This window comes from Perognathus longimembris, chromosome 12 (genome assembly GCF_023159225.1).
Source record: "Perognathus longimembris pacificus isolate PPM17 chromosome 12, ASM2315922v1, whole genome shotgun sequence".
Classification (NCBI taxonomy): Eukaryota; Metazoa; Chordata; class Mammalia; order Rodentia; family Heteromyidae; genus Perognathus; species Perognathus longimembris.
In genome coordinates this window covers 1,301,911-1,320,073 of record NC_063172.1, presented here as the reverse complement: position 1 = coordinate 1,320,073, position 18,163 = coordinate 1,301,911, and the positions used below count along the sequence as shown (strand labels likewise).

At 73.1% G+C, this 18,163-nt stretch overlaps 3 protein-coding genes across 3 annotated transcripts; 2 read left to right on the top strand and 1 right to left on the bottom strand.

The window, feature by feature from the left end:
* Positions 1 to 1,351: 1,351 nt before the first annotated feature.
* On the top strand, positions 1,352 to 6,544 carry Psca (prostate stem cell antigen). The gene is given in 6 exon segments (XM_048359226.1): positions 1,352 to 1,364; positions 2,371 to 2,448; positions 3,460 to 3,656; positions 4,623 to 4,731; positions 6,310 to 6,341; positions 6,343 to 6,544. Coding segments are annotated over 6 exon segments (606 nt in total). The 3' UTR covers positions 6,520 to 6,544.
* Positions 6,545 to 9,686: 3,142 nt separating this feature from the next.
* Positions 9,687 to 11,960, top strand: Them6 (thioesterase superfamily member 6). Its single transcript, XM_048358712.1, is given in 4 exon segments — positions 9,687 to 9,972; positions 9,975 to 10,105; positions 10,107 to 10,258; positions 11,849 to 11,960. Coding segments are annotated over 4 exon segments (627 nt in total). The 5' UTR covers positions 9,687 to 9,740.
* Positions 11,961 to 14,790: 2,830 nt separating this feature from the next.
* LOC125361025 (secreted Ly-6/uPAR-related protein 1-like) lies at positions 14,791 to 15,963 on the bottom strand. The gene is given in 4 exon segments (XM_048359225.1): positions 14,791 to 14,877; positions 14,879 to 14,947; positions 15,495 to 15,610; positions 15,906 to 15,963. Coding segments are annotated over 4 exon segments (330 nt in total).
* Between the last annotated feature and the right edge of the window lie 2,200 nt (positions 15,964 to 18,163).

Genomic DNA, 18,163 nt, shown 5'->3' with positions numbered 1-18,163 from the left:
TCACAGAGCACACCGGGTACCCAGTGGGCTTGGAACCAGGACTCTGGTGGCGCCTTCTCAGATTTCCTGACAGCACCAGGCCCCCCAGGACGGCTGAGCCGGTGCCCGGCTCTCTGCTGCCCCCCGGTGGATGCACCACCTCAGGCGCCTCCCGGAGCTGGCTGGGTGCTGGCCTGGCATGAAACGAATCCCTCCCGGCCCCCGGGGTCTCAGGCAGGATGGAGCCCCCCTGGCAGTAGAGAGGAAGGAGTGCAGCGGCGCTCCTGGGGCCTGGCACGGAGTGCTTTTATTTCTCCCTGTCCCACAGGATCAAGGCCTGAAAGTCACAGCTGGCCTCCTCCCAGAGGGGCCTTGACAGCCTTGGAAAGGCTCAGTTGGGGCCCCCCCACCCCGCCCCTCTCCTCCTCTCCTCCTCTCCCAAGCTGTGCGGGGCCGGCCCCGGGCCTGGACCCTCCAGGAGCCCCGCACCGCGCTCTGCAGGTCTCGGGAGGGCACGCTGGGCAGTCCTCCCCCAGGAAGGCCTCGGGGGGCAGGTTCCCACCGCCAGGGGGCTCTGCTCCCCAGAGGAGGCCGTGGCCAGGTGGCTGGGTCCCGAGCCTCCCTCTGGGAGAATGGAGAGAGCACCAGGAGCGAGCCAAGGCCAGGCCGGACCCGTGTCTGAGGGGCGCAGGGGTGCCGAGGGGCCTGGGCAGGAGGCGAGTGGGGTGGGGCTTGGGGAGGAGGGGGTCAGCAGGGGCCAAGGGAGAACTAGAGACGGCGCTGGACCCCCGGATGGGGCCGGGCCTGAGGGGCTCCAGGCTGCTCCCCCGCCGTCCAGAGGGCCCTTCTGGGTCTCCGTTCACGACACCCCCCATTCGCACAGTGCTCACACGCGACGTGTACCGCCCCGCACCGACACGCCACGCACACACGCACACGACTCCTCCGTCGCCCCACGTCTCCACACCACGCACCTAGCACACTCAGGGCTCGCGTGGGGTGACCTGGCGACCCTCGGGCACGCCTGTGACCCCGCCGGAGCTCGTTTCCAAGGGGCGCAGCCCGCAGCGGTGTCGCCAGGAGCCGCTTGTGATGCTTCTGCTCCCCAGACGTGCTCCGTGTGAACAACTCACGCGCGTGTGGCGCGTGGCCGAGCGCGGGCACCGCGCGGCGGCCCCGGGGGGGGGGGGGGGGGGGAGCCGCAGTCTCCCGGCACGGGCCGCCTCGGGAGCGAGCGGTGCCCAGGGACGGGGGGGACCCAGGGAGCCCCCGCTCCTCTGCTATGTGAACGGGCAGGCTGGGGTGTGCAGGCGGGACGCCCAGAGAACAGGAAAAGCTGGAGTCTCAGGAAGTGGCTCCGGCGGGGGGGGGGATGGAGGCTAAGGGTGAGTCACCTCGTGCCACGCGCGAGCGCACGGAGGGGCCGCGTGGCCCCCGGAGGAGCCCACGCCCCGCCGGGGCTCGGTGGCCGTGTCCGGTGCGTGCCCCAAGCGCCAGTGGTGGAGGTCGTGGGTCAGCGTGTGCCCAGGGGGTGGGGCTCCGCGTGGGACCCGGGCTCAGCCTGTCGTCAGGATTAAGACGCAGGGTGTGAGCGGGGTCACTGCCTGTTTGGGGATCAGGGTCAGAGTTAAGACTGACAGAGTCTGGGCGTGGTGTCGGGCTGGGGTGGGGCCCGAGGGGGGGCGGCGGGGGGGGGGGCGTTAGAAGGGCCATCTGTAGGCCCGCTCGCCTGCCCTGGGCGCTGCTGGCCTCTGGGGCGGGAGGCTGTGCCGAGGGGTCCCCGACGCCCCGCCGGGGCCGGGCAGACCCCGGGCCCGGGCCCCCCAGGCGTCAGGAAGCAGGCGGGGAGGGCGGAATCGCGGCGCTCCAGAGCCAGGCTCTCAGAGGGCGTGCTTTGTATCAGTGATCGGCAAACAGTTCCCCACCTGCAAATATTTGGAGAATGAGTGTTCCCGGCCGGCGCTGGGCGCCTGGTGCCTCCAGTGCCGAGGCCGATAAGGAAGGGTGCTGTCCCGGGGGCTGCGGAGGGCGGCTGGGCACGGACACGGGCGGGTGGTCACACCTGGGAACAGCACCACCGCCCCCTCCCCCGAGCGCCACGCCCGCCGGCCGTCATGCCTGTGGGCTGGAGGGGTTTTCAGAGAGAACATTCCAGTGGGCAGAAGGGCAGGACGGGCGTTCTGGGAGGCTACACACCCTGTATGTGGCCCTGAGCCGGGCCTGCCCTCTGACTGCCCAGCTCCTCACTGTCAAAGGAGAGAGGATTTCCATGGAAAAGCCATCACCAACCAGGGGTGCTAGGGAGCGGCGCGGGGGGGGGGACCCCCCAGGGCCTCGGGCTGCAGTGCTCGCTCCTGGCAGAAGCTCACGAGCAGTGCCGTCTCCCCTCAGGATCTGGGGGGATCCGTGCCCCGGGACCCCAGGGCACATCTACACCTCGTGCTTCCCTGGATGAGGCCGGTGTGCTCGGTGAGGGCTGGCTCCGTGCTCCGTGAGGTTCTCCGCAGACCTGGAAAGCGGGGGGCCGGGGAGCCCCGACCCCGGAGTGGCGGGGGAGGAGGGGCTGTCAGCAAGCAGGCCGTGGTTCCTGACCCCTAGCGCCAAGCAGGCCGTGGTTCCTGACCCTTAGCGCCTGGCTAGAGCCAGAGCTGCCCGCGATCACAGGGAGAGCCTGGCGGAGGGACCACCTACCCTGGCGAGATTGAGACAGCAACGGAGACCGAGAATTCCCTGCTTCCCCTCCCACCCCCCCGACGCCAACCACAAGCACGGAGACCCTCGCTCAGGCCAAGAGAGACAAACCAGAGTGACCAGGGCTGACTCACGGGGCTGGGGGGCGGGAGGGTCTCTGCTAGAGGCAGGCAGCCAACAGTTGCACCCACCAGTCAAGGTGCCAGAGGGAGCGGTGGCCCGACCCCTGGCCTGCCCTCTGCCCCTCCCTCCTCCCCTCCTCCCTGTGCTGGCTGGGAAGGCCATATTGGTCTCCCAGGACCCCCGAGCAGGGTGCAGAGCGGGCCCAGTGTGCTGACTCCCTTGCAGCTAGAGTTCCGCGCTGGGGTGGGGGGAACCCCTGGGCCCAGGGCCCGGCACACTGCGGACTGGGAACGTGAGCCTGCGGCTCCCCCTGCTCAGGGCAGGCAGCCCCGGCACGGCCCCCGACAGCTGACACTCTAATGACAGGATGCCCGGGTCAGCACGGGTCACCTCCAAGGACCCGCAAACCCCAGGGAGGCAGCACCACTTCTGGGCAGGGCACAGCCCCCTCCCCCCACGCCCTTGTCCTTAGCCAGAGGACTGGGGGTGTGGACGGCCTCCCCGGTCTGGCCGCACCCTGTGACCCGGGGGCTTGGCAGGGAAGCCTGAGAACTTCGCAGTGGCGGCTCTCCGGCGGGGAGTGCGGCCCCACCCTGGGTGGCTGTGCCCTCCAGGGGCGGAAAGAAAGCTGTGGGGAGTGGGAGGGGCAGTCGGGGAGGACCTGAGGTGGGAAATCGGCCCAGCCCTGGGCTCTCACTGGCCCGGGCGGGGCGGCCCGTCCCGGTGACTGGCGGCAGAGCCTCCCCCGCCGGCTCGCGTCCTATAAGACCCGCCGCAGCCCACAGCCCGCTCCCCACGCCGCCGCTCGCCATGAAGGCCGTGCTCCTCGCTCTGCTGGCCACCCGCCTTGGCCCTGCAGCCAGGTGAGGCGTGCGCCCGCCACCGGGCAAGAGGGAGGGGGGGAGGCCCGAGGGGCCGGGGAGCGGACCGCGGGAGGGGGACGGGGCAGGAGGGGGACGGGGCAGGAGGGGGACGGGGAAGGAACGGGGCGGGAGGAGGAGAGGAGCTCCTGGCCTCGTGGGAAGAGGCCACGCTGCTGACCCGTGTCTGTGCGGGGCCGGCACGGGGGGCGGAACGGGGCGGCAGCTCCCGGCTCCCAGAGTGGGGGGCAGACAGGCAGAGGGACAGGCGTGCTGCCCGACGGCCTCGGAGGCCCGGGGCAAAAAGGCACATGGTGGAGCCCGCCGGGGAGCAGAAGAGGGCGCAAGGAGGGAAGCCGGGGGTCCCCAGGGCAGACGCCCACGGTCCCGCCCGGGCCCGTCCCGGCTTTGGCTGCCCCCCAGCAAGGCCGCGGGCGCCCAGGCTGAGATCTGCGGGGCCGGGCGGGGGCAGTGACCGGGTGCTGCCCTAAGCGTTCGTGGGGAACTCACCCTCTCAGAGCCTCGGTTTGTTTCGGGTTCGTGGGGTTCCATACAAAATGCCCACCACACCACCAGAGAATCAAACGGGGCCATGTTTGGGGGGCGCCAGCGTGGGCTGGGGTGGGCCGGGCACTTGTGTCCGTGGCAGTGGCCCAGGCCCTGGCTCAGTTGTTCTACGGAGAGGAGGCTTTGTCCAGCCGCCCTTGGTAGCTGGGGGGACGGGGGGGGGACAGCCCCCCCAGACAGAGAAGAACCCGGCCCAGAGGCCCGCGGTGGACACGGCCCCAGTGCCCAGCGGCACCGAGAAGCCCGGGGAGGGGCTCCACGCCGTGCGACCCCCCCCCCCGCCTCCCTCCACTCTGTGCTGGGGGGGGAGGGGCCGGGGTCTGCCCGCACACTCGGGGGAGGGGCCGGGGGTCTGCCCGCACACTGGGGCTGGGCGGCTCTGAGCCCTCGCCATGCCCACAGGCGCCGCCCCTGCAGTGCTACTCGTGCACCGCCCAGGTGAGCAACCGGGACTGCCTCAACGTGGAGAACTGCACCCAGGGCCAGACGCAGTGCTGGACGTCGCGCGTGCGTGAGTGCCCGGCCCCCCGCGCCCCCGGCCGGCAGGGACCCCGGACCCCCAGCCCCCCCCGCAGGGACCCCGGACCCCAGCCCCCAGCAGGGACCCCGGACCCCAGCCCCCCCAGCAGGGACCCCCGGACCCCCCGCAGGGACCCCGGCCCCCCCGCAGGGACCCCCGGACCCCAGCCCCACAGCAGGGACCCCGGACCCCCCCGCAGGGACCCCGCGCCCCCCAGCAGGGACCCCGGACCCTGGACCCCGAGCAGGGAACCCGGCCCCCGGCACCCCCGCAGGGACCCCCGGCCCCCCAGCAGGGACCCCCGGACCCTGGACCCCGAGCAGGGACCCCGGCCCCCGGCACCCCCGCAGGGACCCCGGACCCCAGCCCCCCAGCAGGGACCCCGGCCCCCCCCGCAGGGACCCCAGACCCCCGACCGACCTCCCAGCAGGGACCCCCGGCCCCCGGCCCCCCCCGCAGGGACCCCGGACCCCGGCCCCCCCGCAGGGACCCCGGCCCCCCCCGCAGGGACCCCGGCCCCCGGCCCCCCCGCAGGGACCCCGGCCCCCGGCCCCCCCCCGCAGGGACCCCGGACCCCGGCCCCCCCGCAGGGACCCCGGACCCCGGCCCCCCCGCAGGGGACCCCAGACCCCGGCCCCCCCGCAGGGACCCCGGCCCTCCCGCAGGGACCCCAGACCCTGACCGACCTCCCCAGCAGGGACCCCGGACCCCGACCTCCCCAGCAGGGACCCTGGACCCCCGCAGGGACCCCCGGACCCCGTCCAACCTCCCCAGCAGGGACCCCGGACCCCGACCTCCCCAGCAGGGACCCTGGACCCCCCCGCAGGGACCCGGACCCCGTCCAACCTCCCAGCAGGGACCCCCGGACCCCGGCCCCCCCGCAGGGACCCCCGGACCCCCAGCAGGGACCCCGGGCCCACCCGCAGGGACCCCGGACCCCAGCAGGGACCCCGGCCCCCCCGCAGGGATCCCGGCCCCCGGCCCCCCCCGCAGGGACCCCCGGACCCCAGCCCCCCAGCAGGGACCCCGGACCCCCAGCAGGGACCCCAGACCCCGGACCCCCGCAGGGACCCCCGGACCCCCAGCAGGGACCCCGGACCCCGGACCCCCGCAGGGACCCCGGACCCCCAGCAGGGACCCCAGACCCCGGACCCCCCGCAGGGACCCCCGGACCCCCAGCAGGGACCCCAGACCCCCGGACCCCCGCAGGGACCCCGGACCCCCAGCAGGGACCCCCGGACCCCGGACCCCCAGCAGGGACCCCGGACCCCGGCCTCCCCAGCAGGGACCCTGGGCCCCCGGCCCCCCCAGCAGGGACCCCAGACCCTGACTGACCTCCCCAGCAGGGACCCCAGACCCCGGCCCCCCAGCAGGGACCCCGGACCCCAAGCTTTGGTCTCTCCTGCGGTTCTTCCCCTGCCCCTTGGTCTCTCTCGCCCCGCCCCCCTGTGGTGCTCACTCCCCCCCCCCCAGCACTTCCGGGCACTGCGAAGCCGGGTCTCCCGCCCCGCTGAGGGAGGGTGGGTGGGCGCCGGCTCTGGCCCACCCAGCGGTCGCCTGTCCCTCCAGGTGCCATCGGGCTGGTGACGGTCATTAGCAAGGGGCTGCACCTCCAACTGCGTGGACGATGCGGAAAACTACTACGTGGGGAAGAAGAACATCACCTGCTGCTCCGCTGACCTGTGCAACGCCAGCGGGGCCCGCGCCCTGCGGCCCGCGCCCCGCCTGGGGCTGCTCGCCCTGCTGGGCGGCCTGCTGTGGGCCACGGGCCCGCTGTAGCCTCCGGGGCGCCCGCCTGCGGCCCCCCTGGACGGGGCGTCCGGGGCTTCCTCGCATCCACCGGGCCTGGGGGGGGCGGGGGGCTTTCCCACCCCTGAGGGCACCTGCTCCCACAGGCCTGGGCCCCGCTTCTGCCCCTCCCGGTCCCCAGCCAGAGCCCCGCCCGCCGGAGGGCTGTCCCCCCGCCCCCCACGGGGGTGGCTGCAGCCCCATGACCCCGTCGCTGGCCAGCACCCCTGCTCAGGCGCCGCGGCCCCCGGGACGCCTCCCCTGCCCCCCCTCCGGGAGCCGAGCCCACCCCAGCGGCGGCTCTCCGAGAGGCCCCGGGAAGGCTGAGAGGGACTGAGCAGCACGGGGCCCGGGAGGGGGGCTGGGGGGGAGGGCCGGCTGCGCCCCACGCAGGTCCTCAATAAACGCCTGTTGGATGCGTTCGCGGAGCCTCCGTCCTTACCCAGCCCGAGGCGGGCCGTCCGGGGTGCCCGGCATGGCGCAGAGGCTGGGCGGGCGCAGGAGTGCGGGAGGGGCCGGCCCCGCTGTGAGCCGCCCGCCCGCTGTCCCCGGGGGGCTCCCCCCCCCCCCCCCCCCGCCCAGCTCACGGAGCCCAAGGAGGCCCCGCTGAGAAGAGGAGCTCTTTCCACTCCCTGTGCCTCAGGGACTCTGTTTCTCAAGACCTCTGCTCTCCGGAGAGCTGGAAGCCTGCCGGTGAGCGCCCAAAGCCACAGGGTCTCCAGGGACAAGGCCAGCACCCCGCCCCCCCGCCCCCGCCCGGGGCCCCGGCCTCCACTCCACAGGCAGGAAGGGGAAGGGGGGCCTTTTGCCCCGGCTGGAGGGGGGAGTCGCGGGGCTGCGTGGACCAGCCAGGCAGATGCCCACCGCGTCACCCCCGGGGGCCGGCCAGGAGGAGGCGGCGTCCCCCCCCCCCGCGCTCGCTGGCTGTCCCCCTCTCCTGGGTCCCCTCCAGTGCCGTCCCAGGACTCCCCCAGGGTTCCGGCCTCTCCCAGGCCCTTGGCGCCTACGGGACGGGAGGCAGGTGTAGCCGTGGGTGAGAGGGCGAGGAGAACAAAATCAAGGCAGGGAAGAGGCTCCGGAGGCCGGCCTGACCACAGGAGGGCTCTGGCTGGAGCGCGCCTGTCATCCTAGCTACTCCCGAGGCCGAGATCTGAGGATGGAGGTTCAAAGCCAGCCCGGGCAGGAAAGTCTGTGAGACTCTCATCTCCCATGATCCACCAGAAAATCGGAAGCAGCGCTGGGGCTCGAGTGGTAGAGCGCCAGTCTTGAACCGGAGCTCAGGGGCAGCGCCCAGGCCCAGGGTTCAAACCCACAACCGACCAAAAGAAAAAGAAAGGAAACCTTGGAGCATAAGTGGTCAAGAGCGTGGTGGCCTCCTTGTGCAGGACGCGGCCTCAGACGGCCCCAGCACCGGCCTCGGGTCCCTGGGGCGACAGTGTGCAGGGCCGGATCCGCAGGGGCCGGCAGGCCAGGGTCAGGGGCCCTCACCCCGCACCCCGGGACCGTACCTGCCTGGGCAGGTGGCTGGGCAGGCGGGAGGCCTTGCGGGGTGCCCCACACTGTGATCTGGGCTAAGCCACCCCTCCCAGCCCGGAGGGGTGGAGCCAGGCGGAGGAGGAGCCCGCCAGGGCGGGGCCGGCCCCCCCCCCCCCCCCCGAGGGCTTCGGCTGCGGGAACTGCCCTTGGCCTTCGGTTGGGCGGTGCCGCCTTGTCGGAGCCTCTTCTGGCTGTGGAGCTTTGAACCCTGGCAGAGGCGGCTGGAACTTGGGCTGTGAGCCTTGTTCTGGAGGCAGCGCTGGGCTCGGCGGTGCACATGGACTCCCTTGAGGAGCCCCCAGCGCACCCCCCACCTAACGTCCCGCACCCCGCACGGTTCCCTGGCTGCCCTCTGTGGGGCTGAGGGGAAGGATGGGCCCAGGGCCTTGGAGGGAGGGCCCCCCTGGCCCCCTGTAAGCTGCCAGGACCACCCGGTGTCACTTTCCGTGGGATACGCTGGCCGACAAGGCCGACAAGGCTGACGGGCCCTGGCCCCAGGGGGGGCCGGGGGGGGTGGGGTGGGGGGGGGGGACCGGCGTCCCTGGCTTCTGTGATGGCGAAGGCTCAGGAGGGCCCTGGGCGTCCGTCCAGCAGGGGCTGGTGGGAGGGCGCAGGACACTGGGCGTGCCCTGGCGCCCCGCGGAGCAGCTGGCCAATCGGGGGAGGCCAGGAAGGGGGTGCAGGTGAGGTGGTGTTCGCGCACCTTCCTTAGCTCCCAGGCCAGGCCTCCGCAAGGTGGACGTAGAGGACGGCCTTCTCAGGGCCGTGGCCACGGGCTCGGAGGACAAGCCCTCCGCCCTCCGACCCCGAGGACTCCGCGGGCTTCACGGGGCCGGCGCGAGCCGCGTGTGGAGAGGCCCCTCAGCGTCCCTGGGCGTCGCTCCGATAAGCCAGGCCCGTCCAGGGCGGTCCCGGTCCCCCCCGGCCCCTGCGGAGGGCTGGTGCAGAGCAAGGCCAGTGCTGCCCCGCAGGCTCGCGTGGGGCTCCCCGGAGGGGGGTGAGGCCCAGCCCAGAGAGGCCTGGGTGCAGCCCGGGGCAGGCCCGGAACCTTCCAGAGGGCAGCAGGCCTAAGAGGCTGGCCTGGCGGGCCCCTGGCAGTCGGGGCCACCGGGGAGGCCACCCTGGGAGGGGAGGCACCAAGGACCGTCCTGCGGTCACTTCCGCCCCTGCCCGGAGGGGCAAAGGGCAGGGGAGCGCGAGGCGAGGGGATCTTTGGGGGTGTGTGGAGCGAGTGCTGGGGGGCCCGGTAATCGGTTCAGGGTGAGGCTGGAGGGCGCACGGGCGGGCCTGGGGCGGCCCCGCGGGCGGGCAGGCTGGGGGCGTCCTGCCTCCCTGGGCCCCGCTGCTGCAGCGGCGGGCGCGGCCGCCAGGGGCCGCTGTGGGGCTCCGCGCGCCCCGCCCGGGGAGGAGCGGGCGGCGCCGGGGGGGAGGGGGGCGGGGCGCGGGAGGAACCATCGCGGACGCGGGGGGGGGGGAGCTTCCGGAGCGGCGGGCGGGGCTGCAGCCGCGCGCGCGGCGGGCCCCCCTCGGCCGGCCCGGGGAGGTGGTTGCGCTCCGCCCGCGCCGCCCCGCGCCCCGCCCCGCCCCGCCAGCGGACTCCCCGGCCGGCCGGTTACCCGGCGCCGCCGCCCCGCCGCCCCGCCGCCCCGCCGCCGCCCCGCCGCCCCGCCGCCGCGATGGTGGAGCTGCCCGTGGCCGCGCTGGTGCTCGCGCTGGCCTTCTTCGCGCTGCTGGACGGCTGGTACCTGGTGCGCGTGCCCTGCGCCGTGCTGCGCGCGCGCCTGCTGCAGCCGCGCGTCCGCGACCTGCTGGCCGAGCAGCGCTACGGGAGCCGCGTGCTGCCCTCCGACCTGGACCTGCTGCTGCACATGAACAACGCGCGCTACCTGCGCGAGGCCGACGTGGCCCGCGCGCGCACCTGGCGCGCTGCGGCGTGCTGGGCGCGCTGGGCCAGCTGGGCGCGCGCGGCGTCCCTCGCCGCCTCCTGCGCGCGCTACACCGCCGCTCGCTCCGCCTGTTCGAGCCCTTCGAGGTGCGCACCCCGCCTGCTGGGCTGGGACGAGCGCGCCTTCTACCTGGAGGCCCGCTTCGTGAGCCTGCGGGACGGCTTCCTGTGCGCGCTGCTGCGCTCCCGCCAGCACGTGGTGGGCGCCTCCCCCGACCGCGTGGTGCAGCACCTGTGCAAGCGGAGGGTGAGCGGCGGCGGCCCCGGCCCCGGGGCCTGCTCCTGGGACCACCCCCCCCCCGCCCTCCCCCCTCGCCGCGGGCCCCGGGACCGCCGGGCCTGGCCCCCCGGGGGGGGGGGCGTCTCCTCCGGTCCCCCCTGCCCTCTTCCCAAACCGGGATCCCGGGCCGGCATCCCTCCCTCCCCTGGAGAAACGCGCCGCGGGTGCCCGCGGGGCCTGGCCGGCCCAGCCGCCCGCTCGGGTCTCCGGTTCTGAACGTGGGGGGCGTGGGGGGGCCAGGAGACGTGGTGGCCACAAGCTCTGGGGGACACACTTGGGACCTGACAGGGTGCGCCCGGGGCTGGTCACCCCCCAGGGCTGCAGGCCTTTCTGTCTTTAGAAAGTTCTGCTCTGCCCCCCGCCTGGCCCCGGCGGGACTCAGTCTCCCCAGCTCGCCACGAGCGGAGGCCCCGGGAGGCCAGCGGGGAGGTGGTTGCCAGGGCAGGCGCCTGGAAGATGCCAGCGGGGCGGTGGTTGCCAGGGCAGGCGCCTGGAAGGTGCCAGGGTGTGCCCGGCCTCTGGGTCCACCCTTCGGCCTCCAACACGGGGGCAGTGACGGGGCTCCTGGTTGAGGTGGAAAGGGGCTCAGAGGCCTTGAGGCTGCCCTGCAGTAGGTTGCAGACCCGGCTCCCCGACACCAGTCCCCTGGCCCTGGGGGAGGAGGGGCCAGGCCACTGCAGGGCTAGGGCTTGTACCCCCCTCTCCCGGCTCTGCTGGAGGGCCAGGGGCCCTGGCTGGGAGTCCCCGGTCACCCGCCTGCGTCCCAGTGTCAGGGAGGCCCAGGAAGGGCCAGCCGGGTCTGTGTTGACACCGGCACGGAGGCCATGGCATGGGAGCAGGGCGCAGCCCCGGGAGCCTGGCGGTCCCTCCCCGTCCCAGCCGATGCCCGCGTCGGAGGCGGAGCCAGCATCCTCCCGGCCTCCCCCGGTGCCGTAGCTCTGGATGCCCTGCGGCCGGCTGCCTGTCACCCCAGGAACCGTGTGGAGAGGGGCAGGGGTGCAGAGGACCAGCGCGGAGCTCACTTGGGAGCCCGGCACTCTGCTGGCGCCGTGGGTCCCGGGGCCCCGGGGCCGGCCTCCTGCCCCAGCCCCTCCACCCCCAGCCCCTCGGCCCCCGCGTGGTCTCCGAGGGGCTGGGCCTGCGCAGGCAGGTTGGATGGAGAGAGGACGTGGTAATGGGGGCAGAGACGGGCCGGGGAGGCGCAGGTGGGCGAGGGGGTGGAGGGATCCCCGCTAGTCACAGGGGGCCGGGCAGTGGCGTGGGCAGAGGCCCGGCAGAGGGAGGGCCACGGCCGCCTCCCCACAGCGCGGGGCTGGCAAGCCCCCCCTCCCCTGCGGGTGGAACCCCCTCACTGCCTACCCCTGTGGGCGGAGCCCCTCATCCCCCTCCCCCTGTGGGTGGAGCCCCTCCCCCCTGTGGGCGGAGCCCCTCATCCCCCTCCCCTCCCCCCTCTGGGCGGAGCCCCTCCCCCTGTGGGCGGAGCCCCTCATCCCCCTCCCTCCCCTCCCCCTGCGGGCGGAGCCCCTCACCACCACCACCCCCCCCCCCCCCCGCAGGTGGAGCCCCCCGGAGCTGCCGGAGGACGTCCAGCACTGGATCGCCTACAACGAGGCCAGCAGCCAGCTGCTCCGTGCCGAGAGTGGACTCGGGGACGCCGCCAAGGACGAGTGACGCGGCCACCGCTCCCCGGCCGCCCCGACGGCAGACCCGGCGGGCTCCTCGCCGCGTGGCCCGCCCAGGTCCCTTGCCTGCTTGACCCCCACGCTGGGCCCCACCGCGGGTAGTTGATGAGCTGGCGCCCGGCCCCTCGCGCAGCCCTGCCGGGCACGGTCGGGCCGGGGCGGTGCGGCAGGGGCGGGGGCCTCTGCGGGGCTGACTCAGGGCTGGCCCCTGACCGGAGGGTGGCTGTGCCCGGCCCAAAGGCCACCTTAGAGCTAGGGAGACGGAGGCCCGGACGGGCCCAGAACCTCTGGAAACACGGAGCCAGATAGGGGCTGGCCCCAGCTCGACAGTGTCTCAGAGCCTGGCGGCCCGGCCTGGGCGTGGGGGCCCCTGCGCGAGCCCGACCCCGCTCTGTCACCCCCAGGGTCGGGACGGCGTCTGGAAGCTGGCTCCTGGCTGCCCCCCGGGAGCTGCGCCTGGAGCACCCCTCGCCTGCACCCCTCTCCACGCTGCTGTTCTGCCTGCGCGCTAAGGGGGACACTGCGTGGTTCTCTTTTATTTATGGGAAGCACACAAGTAAAGAGTTCTGAAGTGTGGGCCGGGGTGACTTTCCTTCCTGACGCCCCGCCCCCCCTCCCCAGGGACCCTCCCCCAGGGGCGCGTGGTGGTGACCACTTTGGGCCAGGAAGGGGTGGCCCAGGGGTCCCCGCTGGCCTTCCTGCCCGGCCCGGCCCCCGCACACCCGTCTCGGCTGCGCACACTTCCCGGGACGGCTCTGGGAGGTCGGGCCCCCCCAGGAGGGAGGACGGGGTGGAGGGGGCGGCTCGGGCGCCACGCCTGAACCCAGGGCCCCCAGAGACGCACGCGTGTCCCTGGGGCTCCAGACACCCTGGGGAGCCTCCCACCCGTGGACCCCGCGGCGGCTAGGGGGGGGGGCTGGGCTCCCAGCCTGGGACACGCGGGGAGCCCTGGACTTGGGCTGGCCGCTCCCCCCTCCCCCCTCCCCAGCTGGGGCAGAGGGAGGCGCCCGTCCCTGCGGCCGGTTGGGGGGACAGTCTCAGCCTCGCATGGGGACTGGTGGCCGGCGCTGGATGGAGGCTTGGGAGAGCCCCGGCCTGCGGGCTCCGGCGCGCCCCCTGCTGGCCACGCGGAGCCGGTGACAGTGTGCGTCCCTGCCGGGCGCACCCCCTGCTGGCCACGCGGAGCCGGTGACAGTGTGCGTCCCTGCCGGGCGCGCCCCCTGCTGGCCCACGCGAGCAGGTGGACAGTGTGCGTCCCTGCCGGGCGCGCCCCCTGCTGGCCACGCGGAGCAGGTGACAGTGTGCGTCCCTGCGGGCGCGCCCCCTGCTGGCCACGCGGAGCAGGTGACAGTGTGCGTCCCTGCCGGGCGCGCCCCCTGCTGGCCACGCGGAGCGGGTGACAGTGTGCGTCCCTGCCGGGCGCGCCCCCTGCTGGCCACGCGGAGCAGGTGACAGTGTGCGTCCCTGCCGGGCGCGCCCCCTGCTGGCCACGCGGAGCCGGTGACAGTGTGCGTCCTGCCGAGCGCGCCCCCTGCTGGGCCACGCGGAGCGGTGGCAGCGTGGGTCCCTGCCGGGCGCGCCCCCTGCTGGCCACGCGGAGCAGGTGACAGTGTGCGTCCCTGCCGGGCGCGCCCCCTGCTGGCCACGCGGAGCGGTGACAGTGTGCGTCCCTGCCCGGGCGCGCCCCCTGCTGGCCACGCGGAGCGGGTGACAGTGTGCGTCCCTGCCGAGCGCGCCCCCTGCTGGCCACGCGGAGCGGTGACAGTGTGCGTCCCTGCCGAGCGCGCCCCCCTGCTGGCCACGCGGAGCAAGCGGTGGCAGCGTGGGTCCCTGCCAGGCGCGCCCTGTGTGTCCTTGCCGGCCTCTCCCCGGGGGAGGCTGGCCCAGCCCCCCTCTCCTCAGAAGAGCCCAGCGCCGGGGTCCCCCCCCCCGGGCAGGACAGGGACGTCTGTGCCCAGCCGGCCTGGGGGAACCGCAGGTGCCGCACGCAGCCCCCTCCCCCAGCCTTATCCCCAGGGACGTCCCTGCCCGATGCGTGCGCCCCTCTGGCAGCTCCCGGGGTGGGGCTCCTAGAGACGCAGCCCCGGGCGGCCGCGGGACCCCAGGGCCATGGCCACCTAGATGGTCTGGTCCAAGACCTCGCCGGGCAGAAAGTGGACGGGGTGCCGGCGTTTGGGGGGCATCGGTGCCTGGGGCCGCCAGGCGCGTGGCTGCCGTGCCCTGTGTGGGCGGAGCCTGCGGGCGGAGCCTGCGGGCGGACGGCAGGGACCCCACCCAGGCCACGGGGCCTGAGGGGACGCTGGCAGCGCCTGCCGACCACCGTCGGGGGAGGCCCCGGGCCCCCATCCCCACCCCCCCGCTGCCCCCCTCTTCCTAGGCCAGCTCTGGAGCTTTTCTGTGTTCCAGTCCCGTGTTATGCCACTTGAGCCACAGCTCCACTCAGGCTTCTTGGGGGTTGGCTGGAGGTTAGGTCTTACCAGCTTCCTCGCCCGGGCTGGCTTTGAACCCCAGTCTCCTGAGTGGCTGGGGTGGCAGGCGGGAGCCGCTGGCACTGACCCTCCACCCCGCCCCGCGCCGGGAGGGATCAGACTCCAGCTCCAGGCTTCTCCTCCTCCCTGGCGGTGGGGCCGGGGGGGCCCGACGGGCCCAGCGGGAGCTTCTCTGGGCCCGGGCGGCTGTGGGTGAGAAGCGGGGCCGGAGCCAGACCGCGCGGAACTCAGGCAGGACTGCGCCGTCTTATTTATTTTTCGCGTGTCGGGCGAGGAGGCGGCCCGGGAGCCAGGCTCCCAGCGGGGCCCGCGCCCCGGCGTCCGGCCGGGTCACCGTCCCCATGCGAGGTCCTCCGCCCCGTTGCAGAGGTTGCGGAAGCAGCAGAAGACGGGGTGTGCGGCCCCGATGCTGTCGGGGGTCCGTGGCCAGGCAGGAGCTGGAGCAGGAGCGCGTCACCATGGGGCTCCCGTTGAAGGGGTACTCTGCAGGGCGGGAGGGCGGCGCGCGTCAGCTGCCGGCCCGGGGCCCCCGCCCCAGCCCCAGCCCAGGCCCCGGGAATCGCCGTGCCCCCGCCCAGCCCTGCCCGCCCCACGAGCCCCTGCAGCGCCCCCTGAGCTGGGCCCCGGCCCGCCCCTGTGCGTCACCCTCACCCCGCAGCGCCCAGGGGGAGCCCACCCGGGCTTGGCCTCCACCCACCCCTCTGCTGCGTCCACTCCTGGGCGCACCTCTCCCCGCCCTCTCTGCGCCGCTCTGCCCTCCCAGGCTGACGGGAGCGGTGTGGGCCGAAGGAGGCCTCCTTGCCAGCCCCTGCCCGGCCCCTGCCCAGCCCCTGTGAGCCCCTGCCCAGCCCCTGCCCGGCCCCTGCCAGCCCCTGCCCGGCCCCTGCCCAACCCCTGTGAGCCCCTGCCGGCCCCTGCCCCCGTCCCTGCCCAGCCCCTGCCCAGCCCCTGCCCGGCCCCTGCCCAGCCCCTGTGAGCCCCTGCCCGGCCCCTGCCCAGCCCCTGCCCATCCCCTGCCCGGCCGCTCACCCCGACTCCACGGTCTCCAGTGTGGTCTTGCAGGCTGTGTCCTCCTGCTTGCACTGGGTGATGTTCTTGCACGAGTGGATGGGCGTGGGGCTTGAACAGGCGTAGCACCTGAAGGCCTCACCTGGACAAGGGGTGGGGGGCAGAGCCTCAACACCCCGGTCACCTGGCGACCCTGTCCTGGAGCCAGGAGGAAGGGGCTGGAGGAGGACCTGCTGAGGTCCTTCAAGGCCCAGCCGCTGACGGTCCCTTCCCGTGGGTGAGACTTGACCCCAGCACCCAGGAAAGCGGGCCGCAGGAGCCCGGAGAGTCCTGGGAGCTCCCAGCCACAAGGGCCCAGAGCCCCACCGCTCCCCCCTAAGAAGGGCAGCAGGCCCCGGCCGCCTCCTCCACCGCTGTGCTCCCCGCCCAACACTCACCACAGCCCGTGCTCCAGGCCGCCAGGAGCAGCAGTGAGGTGGCCCAGTGGGAGCCCATTCCCGGCGCTGCGGAGCTGGCCGCCCCATGGGGAGCATTTATACCGGCTGGCCCCGCCAGCTCCGCCTCTGGGCCACATCCGGACCTGCCGTGACTCAATAGGGCGGCTCGGCTCCGTGGGTGGACGGCAGCCTGTCACTCACCTCCCGTCGGGGGCGGGACCCTCTGCACACGCTAGTCTGCTCTCCATCCCTCACCGTGTGGCACACCGCCTGCTCTCCATCCCATTCCTCAAATCCACCCCGTATCATCAGGTGTTTCTCCTCTGCAGCCCTGATCACTACTAGGCTCTGGGTTTTTTGTTTTATGATTTCCATAAAAAGTAGTTTATGAGTGGTAGATGGATGAATGAATTGAGGGAAGATGGATGGGTGGATGGGTGATGGATGGGTGGGTGGGTGGGTGGATGGGTGGGTGGTGGATGGATGGATAATGGATAAGAGGATGCAGGAATGGATGGGTAGGTGGATGAATGGATGGGTGGATGAATGGGTGCGTGTGTGGGTGGATGGATGGGTGGGTGGGTGGATGGGTGGATAATGGATGGATGGATGGGTGGGTGGATGGGTGGATGGATGGGTGGATGGATGGGTGGGTGGTGGATGGGTGGATGATGGATGGATGGATGGATGGGTGAGTGGATGGATGATGGATGGGTGGGTGGATGGATGGGTGGATGGATGGATGGGTGGGTGGATGGGTGTATGGATGGTTGGATGATGGGTGGATGGATGGGTGGGTGGGTGGGTGGATGGGTGGGTGGGTGGGTGGGTGGATAGATGCAGGATGAACAGGTGAGTGGATGGATTGGTAGGTGGGTGGAGGGCAGAAAGATGGGATGGAGAGGCAGATGGAAGCATGGGGAGTAGGAGTTAGCTGGAGAATGGGGCAGAGCAATGGACAGGCTTGGGGTGGCGGGGTGGAGGGCTGGTGGGTGGGCCTGCTAGGCCGAGTGGGCGCACTCTGATCTTGAGGTAGGAAGGAGAGAGCCCTGAGCGGGTACCTAGGAGGCACGAGTTCTCTGCGCGTGGCGCTTTTCCCCTGTGTGGCCTCGAGGTGGCCCCTTGCCCGTCCCCCCTTTGGCTTCCTGTGTGCAGGTGCTAGGACAGAGCGAGCTGACCCCCGGGCTGAAGCCAGTCGTACAGGACTGTAAGAAAACAAAGGGAGGGCGCGGCTTGCCGAGGGAGAGACCGTGGTTACTGCTAACCAAACACCGAGGCCGCACGTGGGCCCATCGGCCTTGCCCTGGGGTTGAGAGAAGGGGCCGGGCATGACGGGCTCTGGAGCTTGGCTGGCGGAACCCAGGCCGGCGCTCCCTGCCCTCCTGTGGGAACCAGGCCAGCCTGCTCCAGGGCCGCCCGCTCTGGCCTTACTGTGTTCCTCTCAGAGATGGGCAGAGGGACCTCTGCCCGGGAGCAGGCTGCGAGCCCGGCCCGTGCGCTCCCCGTCGCGGTGGGGTGGGCGTGCGGCGGTGGCAGATGGCCTCTCGCCCCGGCTTGGACAAGGAGGGGAGACCTCAAAGGTCAAGATGGCAGGGCCACGCTGGGCCGGGTGGTGGCGGCTGGGCGCGGTCCCACGCCGCCTTCCTGCGGGCAGGCCCGCGGGGGCCGAGCCCAGCACACGCCAGCAGGGGGAGGAGTGCTGCAGCGGGAAGGGCGGGTTCCTGTCCTAGTTCAGCAGCCCCTTTGAGAGCCCACGCCTCCCCCACGGGCCTCCCGTGTAGAACCGGAAGACCCGGTCTGCACCCCGTGGGACTAGCGTGTGTCAGGGAGAGGCTGCTGCACCCCAGGGCCTGGGACGCAGCCGTGCGGCACGCTGCCCTGCCAGGGGGCGGCGGTGGTGTGGCCGAGGCATGTCATTTCTCCCTCGATGTAACCTTTATAAACCAGATGGTGGTGGTTCCTAACCCTCGGGGTGGCTGGAGAGCAGGACTGGGTGGGGGTGGGGGTGTTGAATCTGGCACAGGCTCCAACGACTGCACTGCGGAGCAGCATTTGTTGGAGGGCCAAGGTGGGTGGCTGAATGGACGGAGGCAGAAGGGATGTATGGATGATGGATGGGTGAGTAGATGGATGGGTGGATAGAGGGTGGGTGGAGCAGATGGTTGGGTAATGAAATGAACAGATGGATGGACAGTGGAGGATGGATGTAGAAAAAGGATGGATAAAGAGGGTGATGGATGAAATGATGGATGGATGTG